This window comes from Macrobrachium nipponense, chromosome 11, assembly GCF_015104395.2.
Source record: "Macrobrachium nipponense isolate FS-2020 chromosome 11, ASM1510439v2, whole genome shotgun sequence".
Taxonomy (NCBI): domain Eukaryota; kingdom Metazoa; phylum Arthropoda; class Malacostraca; order Decapoda; family Palaemonidae; genus Macrobrachium; species Macrobrachium nipponense.
Window position 1 is genome coordinate 15,309,767 of NC_061087.1, and position 10,000 is coordinate 15,319,766.

At 30.7% G+C, this 10,000-nt stretch overlaps 1 protein-coding gene across 1 annotated transcript in view; it reads left to right on the plus strand.

The window, feature by feature from the left end:
* LOC135212724 (hemicentin-1-like) overlaps positions 1–10,000 on the plus strand; it is a 38,451-nt gene that overhangs the window by 22,698 nt on the left and 5,753 nt on the right. The window contains exons 2-4 of the mRNA XM_064246764.1: positions 194–719; positions 8,165–8,385; positions 9,702–9,912. Of these exons, the coding sequence (XP_064102834.1) occupies positions 671–719; positions 8,165–8,385; positions 9,702–9,912 (481 nt within the window). The 5' untranslated portion in view covers positions 194–670. The remainder of the gene's footprint in view (positions 1–193; positions 720–8,164; positions 8,386–9,701; positions 9,913–10,000) is intronic.

The following is a 10,000-nucleotide window of genomic DNA, read 5'->3' on the forward strand; positions in this document are numbered from 1 at the left end:
TATTCCTCATCATGTGAAATTGTATATGTTTACTTGAGATTGAGTTGGATATAAAGCTTTGCTTATGTTTAGGTTTTACAGACTAGTTATCATTTATGACTTCCCAACTTTTCCAAACTGTACATGAAGCAAAACGATGTGAATTTCTTCATACTTGTGATATTTGGTTTTCAAAAAACTTTATATTTTCCAGATTGTTCGCTCAGGGCAAGACGCAGTGACTACTTTCGATTGGCCTTATTGAAGATCTACCTTTCCCATAGATTTAAGAGTTCACAGGTGAACGGAAGACATCATTAAGGTTAATGAAAACAAATGCAATGTGTGTAAAACAATTGAATCAATAGAAAAACAACTAAGAACAAAATTGTGAATTACTTCAAGATACAAGTGAATGTCTTAGGGTGAAAATTTTCATGAAACAGGAGAGAATTACAAAAGGACTATTATAAACTGACAATCTAAGGGACTGCCAGAAATCATCCCTTGCTGGAATATCTTAGGGGTGACATTGGAAGTCATATTTGTGAGCATTAACTGTATATCTATTATAAAATGACCTCGGTAATCACCCTGGAAGTGAAAACATTTTTATTGTGACCTGTCGGGCTCGGAGAGACCTCCCAGTAAAGGCGTGATTGTTTATTGTCTATTGAGGACTTCTAAGACGATGCCAACGGCGTGGATATTACGCTTCCTGCTTTTCTTTTGTATAACAAGTGAGTATATACAATAGATTATGTGTTCGTCACTGCTAAGTCTAAACATTATCTCTTTTGGTCTTAACAGATTCTCTTATCTTAAGTAAATTTCTGAGTATCAAAACTACTTGTGTTTTCTGTTTGCAGTAGTTCGCAATTAAAAAAATACATTACTTTATTTTAAAAGAGAAGGATTAAATTTTCACTCTGTTTTAATATTTACATTTCTGCTTTATCTACTTGACTATACTTTAATTAACCCATTTCCATGGAAGCTAAAAATTAGGACTTCTTACACAAACATTCTTGCATTTTTTCAGTCCTCGTCTAAACTGTTTAACTGTTAACATTTCATTAGTAATCATAAGTATCTATAACCTCATGCTGTTTTTATAACTGTGCTGAACTCAAAACTCAAAACCTTTTACTCCATTCATAACTTTTTTTGTGTAAAAACTTTAAGTATTTTACAGGCTAATGCAACCGTAAGGTATAATAAATAATTCTATATAATGTCCAGAAGAAGAAGAAAAAAAATGGAAATCGTAACAATTCATTACAAAAGTTTATTTTCGCATTCTTACGTAAAATAATCTAAAGTTAGGGGCACATTTTAGATATTGCGTTAATATTATTTTAGCTGTCGATTATTTCATATTCCCAATCTGTGCCTCACTTTCCAGTAAATATCTTTGGGTGTATTTAATGAAGTACATTCTTCCTTCGCCTTTTCTTCCATTCATGTCTTTTCCTCATTCATCCCGTTTTCTGAATTCAATCATTTTTTACCCTATCCTCTACTGAATTCTCATGTTAGTTTTAGTACTGTTTCTTCGTTTTTCTTATGAATCATGTTTATTGATGTCTGCTTTTTCCTTTCATTCAAAAATTCTTACATAAATGCACTCACAAGCACGCGCGCACATCACACAACAGCTATATAATATATATATATATATATATATGATATATATATATATATATATATATATATATATATAAATATATAATAATAATATAATAATATACTAATAATAATAATAATAATAATAATAATAATAATAACAATTACACCCTCCTGCGTCCTCATGAAACTATGCATATCTCGGTTGTCACTTTGTCTTAGACAACAATATTTTCTTCCAAGTATAATAAATAATTCTATATAATGTCCAGAAGAAGAAGAAGAAAAAAAATGGAAATCGTAACAATTCATTACAAAAGTATCTACATGAACGCTAGGATTACAATAATCTCTAGATCTTAGACCGGACGATGACAGCTTGACTGCCTCTACCTATCATTATTTATGACAATCTCCAAAAATATCTCACGTTCAAGAAAAAAGAAAAAAATAAATGCTGCAGATAGAATTATTGTCCGTATTTTCTTCCTATATCTTACTCATATGTTGATTCTCAGCAAAGAGTGTGACTCATACGGCCTCGGGGTAGCAGAAGCTTGTCACGTGATGGACAAAATGTCGACTTCCAGTTATTTTCTATGAAGTCGAGGGTTAAGTCTGCTTATTCAATTACATTCAAAATATACAGATTCACGTCTTCTTTGCGTACATGGCGCCATTTTGTCGTTATTGTTGTTACAGATTTTTCCTTCTGAATAGAACTGGGAAAATGATGGGTTTTGAAAATGTAAATATAATTTTACAATTGCATGCAGTGATAATGATATACATAGAAACAAATTTCACCCGCGTTAGCGATCACCGTCATCTGAGAAATGAGCGCCTGCGCGAAAATTGTTGTTTTATTATAATAATAACGCAGCATAGTTTATTCAAATAATCGTCCATTGGGTTTTTTAATAATAACCTTCAGGTATTTATATTTTCTTTTCTTAGTTCTTTGGAAGAGTTCTCGTGAAATCAGAGATCTTTCAGGCTTATTCCATGTGAGTGTTTATCACTCTCGGTAATAATAATAATAATAATAATAATAATAATAATAATAATAATAATAATAATAATAATAATAATAATAATAATAATAATAATAATAATAATATTGAACGTTTTGGCCAGCCTTTTATGCCGTTTACTTCCATGACTTATAAAATTCCTACCTTATTCTGGCAGAAATTTACTTAACTTGCCTCATTATAAGAGACAGGCTTATAGCCTACAGTATTAAGAATAAACATGAATAATAGCTACACGTTACACGCACGTCAAACCGTTGGGAAAGTATTCAGAGTACGTCTAGCACACTTTCCCGAATGAAAATAATAGAATAACTACACTTTCCATTGCAGTACATCGCTCGGGAGAAGCTTATCTGACCCATCGGTAAGGAGAAGTAGCCTAATCTCATTTGGCCACGCCCTTTTCCCCCTCATTATACCACACCCTAAAGTCAGGTCCGGTGGCTATCCGCTTCAAATATCGATTTCTTCCATTTGGTGTCTTTCACAGTTTGATAAGTATCCGTAGTCACACAAACGCACGCGGGCGAAGAAGCTGTACCCACATATATATGTACTGTTTTACATATAAAACTGCCATTATATATAATATAGTAATATATATATATATATATATATATATATATATATATATATATATATATATAGGCAGTTTATATGTAAACCGTACACACCACCCACACACACACACACACACACACACACACACATATATTAATATATATATATATATATATATATATATATATATATACATATATATATATATATATATAATATTATATATATATATAGATTATATATATATATACACACACAAAATATCCATAACACGAATATTTTATTTTCATAAATATATCCATAAGGTTATGTTTTCAGTTGATAGAAAGTTATAAGTGGATTTTAGATTTATGGATGCAGGAATATTATGGAAATAAATCAGTCCCCAAATCCATTAAAATTTGACAAAATGCATTCTTAGGATTGAGGATTATATTTTCGTCGATGACGTATGAGAATAATGGAACTTTGCATTGCAATTTGCTTTCGATGTGAGCAATTTATATGTGCATTATACATTTACATTTTAAAAATTTAGAACCCACCGACTGGATAAGATCTTTAAATATTTCCTTTATTCTTATAAATTACACTTGATTAGCTTTCTACTTTTGCCCCACGCGTCCAAATCCAAATAAATAAAACACACTCGCACGCAGGTGCACATACACATACACACTCATACATATATAAAGTATATATATGCATATATTATATATATATATATATATTATATAGATAGATATATTATATAATATATATATCTCTATAATATACTATATATATATAATATATCTATAGATATAGATATAGGATATATAGAGTATAGATATATTATCTATGATATATATACTATAATATATATATATAGATATTAGATATATATCCTTATCTATATCTATATATATAATATATATAATCTATATAATATATATCTATAGAATATAGTATATAATATCTATATAGAATATCTATTATAATATATATCTATATCTATATCTATATATTATACGCTATTATATTATATATATAGATAGATATATATATAGTATATAATTATAGATAATATATATATATATACTATATATATATATATATTATAGAGATATATATATATGTAAGACACACACACACACACAGTCTATATATATATATATACTAGATATATAATATATAACATATATTATATATATATATATGTATGGATACACACACAAAACACACACATATATATATATATATATATATATATATATTATATATATATATATATATCTATATGTATTATACACACACACACACACATATACATACATACACACATATATACACATATATATATATATATATATATATATATATATATATATATATATATATATATATGTGTGTGTGTGTGTGTGTGTGTGTGTGTGTTTGTGTGTGTGCAATGTATGTTTGTTTGTATGTATACTGCATAAATTATTCAGGTATTTAATCGGAGCTACAAAATTAACAGGAAACACTAGAACCGATAAGAGGCACCAATTTCCAGTACGATAAGAAGTCCCGTCATCGAGTCAATATATCGATAAGATCAGCGACCGGAAATTTTTGATAAACACACCTTCACGATCCACCTGCATATATGAGTTCGTATGCCTCATACCGACAGCGGTGAATTTCAGTACGTGAACATAATTTTCTATATTTACGGAAATACAGACTATGATTCTTTTATATAATATATATATATATATATATAATATATATATATATATATCTATATATATATAGATATAATAATAATATAATATAAATATATTATTAGTCTTAAACGTGCATGTTCTTTAGCATTTCGAATAACAGATCTTGGCATCGCGTCGTGACAGACAGACAAGACAGATAGACAGACAGAACAGACAGGGTGAGTTTTTAATCGGTCTCTGCAGTGGCAACGTTCAGAACATCCTAAATATATCCGAGTTTATTCATTTACCGACTTAGTTCGTCAGTAAATTGAATATAATTTCCTTTGCAAATTCAATAATAATAATAATAATAATAATAATAATAATTAATAATAATAAAATAATAATAATAATAATATAATAATAATAATAATAATAATAAAAGGTCACTCTCATTCAATTATTCTTTCCTACCAGAAAGGAAGGTGGTACATACCATCGAAAAGGAAGTTAGAGAGACAATAGTTTAAGCATTCATAAATCAAATATATTACTCTCTGATCTACAAAAACTTCACGCATACTCTCCTACCAGAAAAAGGAGGGAGACAACCTGACACACTGACACAATGTAGGCAACCTGCAGAATGAAATATCATTCGCTGACTTCCACAGGTCAGCTTCCTGCCTTTCCATTCATTAGTGCTTTCATTCACACCCGAATGACGATGGTGGTAGACTCATTGCTTCCTCGGGCTCTTCATTTCCTCCTAATGGTACCATTTAACGTCACGGCAATTATTGACATTCGTTTGGTGGGTGCTCCTGCTTCCCCAGCGGTCTTGCCAACCCCCCCACTGCCCCGTTAAGGGCATTCGACCGTGTTGTAATCAGGGTCTTTTGCCTTTTCAAACGCTGCATGATTCAGCTATCTGTCTGTCTGTCCGTCTGTTATTCTGTCTTTACCGTGGGAAACCTCATATATATAGATATATATATATATATTATATATATATATATATATATATATATATATATATATATATATATATATATAATCGTAATGCTCAGTTACACATAAATGCATATTCAGTACTCTTTCAGTGGAATTATGATAATTTCTTTAAGGGTTCTCTGTGATCTTGAATCTTGAATGGAATCACTTGCTTGTTTATCAATCTCCTGTTTAGTTATGTACATATACCAATTAACAAATTCATTCATTCGTTCTCACTAAATGCTGAATTCTATTTTTTTCTTTATATCACCATTCAATCATCAGTTAATTGATTATAGTTAACATTATCTTTTAAGCAAGAGATCTTTCCATCACTGATGATGCACATATATACACATTCTCTAATCAAACGTTAAATACCTTTCCCTTTGCAGATTTATTTTGTAAGGGAATTTTAACATGGCTTGAATTTGCTTTCAACTTAATCCTTGAATTTATTTTTTTTAAGCAGTATCTTAATGAAAACTAATTTAACTATATTTATTTTACTAGTTATTTCATGATAACATTTTCCTTCTTTCACAAATCTCAGTTATTTTTCCTAATTGCTTATTTTTAGTAATTTAAATATATTTGCTGTCATTTAATTCTTACTGTTAAATAGGCTACTCACATTACTAAATTCCTTTTAGTGCAAACCTGCTTAATTTTCAGTGTATTAAAGCGATATTCTATTACCGAAACTTTGATCGTAAATAGATACGTTTGCAATGATTTAAAATTCCTGATCAGCTACTGAGATCTTCAGAAAGGGTAAATGATTAATCTTTTAAAATTATCTAAGGATTGCGGGGAAATAAGTTTTTATTTTATCTCGTTAGTTCCTAACCTCATCAGAGTACAACTTTTACGTCATAGATGAGGATCATCAGAGCTCATTACCGATTAAATATTAATTTGTCTAGTAATCATCAATAATATATATACATATATATATATATATATATATATATATATATATATATATATATATACATATACATACATAAATATATATATACAATACATACCTATATATATATATTATATATATATATATATATATATATATATATATATATATATATATATAAATACATACATACATATATATATATATATACATATATATATATATATATATATATATATATATATATATATCACTACACACACACACACACACACACATATATATATATATAACATACATAACATTATATAAATATATAATATATATATATATATATATTATATATATATATATATATATATATATATATATATAAGTTTTTTAATTACTGAGATTTTTAAGATTAGGTGTGCAGTTTATTAAGACTTTTATCTATGGGTAAAAATGTCTTCTTGGTAATAAAAACTGAAAAAATAACAGATTTCTTGGATAATTACTGACCTTGTTAGACAACACCAACAAAGAGACTGCATTAAAGGCTGCTTAATAAATCTATTAATTTTCTCTTCAGTTACCGAGATGTTTAGACTACGTTCTTGAATATTTAACCCTAATTACCCATCTTTCATACGACAAGCTTCGGTTAATCAAGTCATGAAACAAATGCTTTCGTCTTAGGAACGGATGTCTGAGACTACGCAATAAAGCTTACCGCAGTACTTATGAACATAAAGTAAATATTTAAGTATTAGAATCTCAAATTCCTAAATTACTACATTGCATAGCCGACCAAATCCCTTTTCTCCTTAGTTCATGAAATATCTATGGCCCTTAATACATTAAAGCTATTCTCTCTTTTATTTAGTGAAAAATTTATACTACATAAAAACTGAAATATTTAGAAAACTTAATCTTTTAACACACCCTTTTCGCCTTATTTAACAAAATCTAAATAAAGTCTGTTCGACTTCATAGTTTTTATCAAGTTATTAAATCCTGTAGACTACATAGATAATTAAGCAATGGCCCCTCCCCCACAACGGCCGCCCCCCTTCTCTCTCTATCTCTGCAACACAGGTCAACCTCATGGTGACCTCGTAATAAAATATGTTCGACCAAAAAATGTTCTCTCTAGTTATTAAATCCTGTAAACTTCATTAACAATGGAAACATTGCCCCTTTTCTCTCTCTCGTCAAGAGAGATCATCCTTAAGGTGACATAATTAAACAATGCTCTCTCTTTCTGTCTTCAACAGAAGTCAGTTAAACAATGCTCTCTCTTTTTGTCTTCAACAGAAGTCAATTAAATAATGCCTTCTCTCTTTCTCTCGAACAGAAATCAATTAAACAATGCCCTCTCTCTCTCTCTCTCTCTCCAACAGAAGTCAGCCTCATGGTGGTGGTGGTTGAGAGCAAGGTGAGGGTGGACGCCCGCAACAGCAACACGAAGGAGGGCGAAGAAGAGCCCCTCGTGGTCCCCGAATTCGACCCTAATGAGCCGAAGGAACCTCATTTCGCCGAGGATTCCCCGAAGCAAGTGGTGGCCTCAGTGGGGTCCCCCGCCCACATACCGTGCAAGCCCAGGAACCTGGGTGCGAAGTCGGTAGGTTAACCGGTAGCTGTTTATTATTATTATTATTATTATTATTATTTTTTTTCTTTTTTTTATCAGTCCTCCAATTCGCGTGGGTGGTATTTATAGTGTGGGCTTCCGGGCTTCCTCCTGCCTCCTTGGGAGTCCATCACTTTTCTTACTATGTGCGCTGTTTCCAGGAGCACACTCTTCTGCATGGGTCCTGGAACTACTCCAGCCTCTAGTTTTTCCAGATTCCTTTGCTGGGACCTTGGGATGTGCCATTTTGTTGTTATTATTATTATTATCTAAAAAAGTCTACGGTGCATGCTACCCATGTTTAATTTTAAAAGGTTTGGGATGTCGCATTTTATATTATTGCCGAAACAGAATTTAATATCGATAACTGGCACCTCCTTCCTCATATACAAAATGAATAGCCTAGTTGAAGTTCTAATGTATTCACTAATAAAATAAAAAATTCATTTATCGTCTTCAAGATATTTCCTTAACACACACATAAAGTTTAGTTACTGAAGATAATAACAACAGTGATGGTAAAGAATACTGCTAACAATAATAGCAATAGTAATAGTAAAAGTAATAATAATACTAATGTCAAATACATATTCGGAACTCAGTTATGTTAAATACACTAGCAGATTCTTTGTTCGTTTGCATTCATGCACTACTTTTAAATGTTCTTGGTAATAAATATAAACGCATTTGAAATTAAATGGCAAAGTATACGGTGCAATCTGAGAGTTTTCTATAAGTAATTAATTATTTTATCACAAGTTCTGGGTTTAATATTTAAGAAGATCAAATTTATCGGGAATCTTTATAAGTCAGTGATATCCTGGAAAAATGTTTGATCGCTCGAAGCCTAAGCTATATGAACAGATTTTTTTCTTCTCAGAAAATAAATTTGGTTCTTACCCATACCTTAAAGTAATGTATTTTGGTCGAACATAATATGAATTATGAATAGGCGATAATAAGCCATATATTTAATTAGAAAAATCCTTCGATTTCCGTTTATGGGTGGATTCTAATATGGCATACGCAATATCATCCGGTAGACTTAACGGGGTACATGTTATAATATCTAGTACATTTCAATACGGCAAAGGTAATAACATCCTGTATGACTTGTTAATTTTAAATGATTTGTTTTGTCGATTCAGTCTCTAGGTTGCCAAACATCCAAGCCATAGAGAGCTGCATTAATGTTTACATCATGAATGTGAATGTAGGGGTGATATCATCCAGCAGATTTCATTAAAGCACAGGCGATAAAATATCGAGCAGTATTTTTCATACAAAACTTTCATTCCTTTCTGCAGGTTTCGTGGATTCGTCACCGCGACCTCCACGTCCTGACGGTGGGTTCGTTCACATTCACGAACGACGAAAGATTCTCAGCCCACCGCGATGCGACCACAGGGGATTGGATCTTGGTCATTCGCAGACCCACCACTGCTGATTCCGGCTTTTACGAGTGTTCCATCTCCACAAAGCCGGTCACGGCAATTGCCGTGAAACTCAACGTAGTTGGTGAGTTACTGCTATGTCTTCTTCTCCTAACTCTTCTCTTTCTTCTTCCGTTCTTTGTTTTGCTTTTAAACCAATAATATAAAAACGA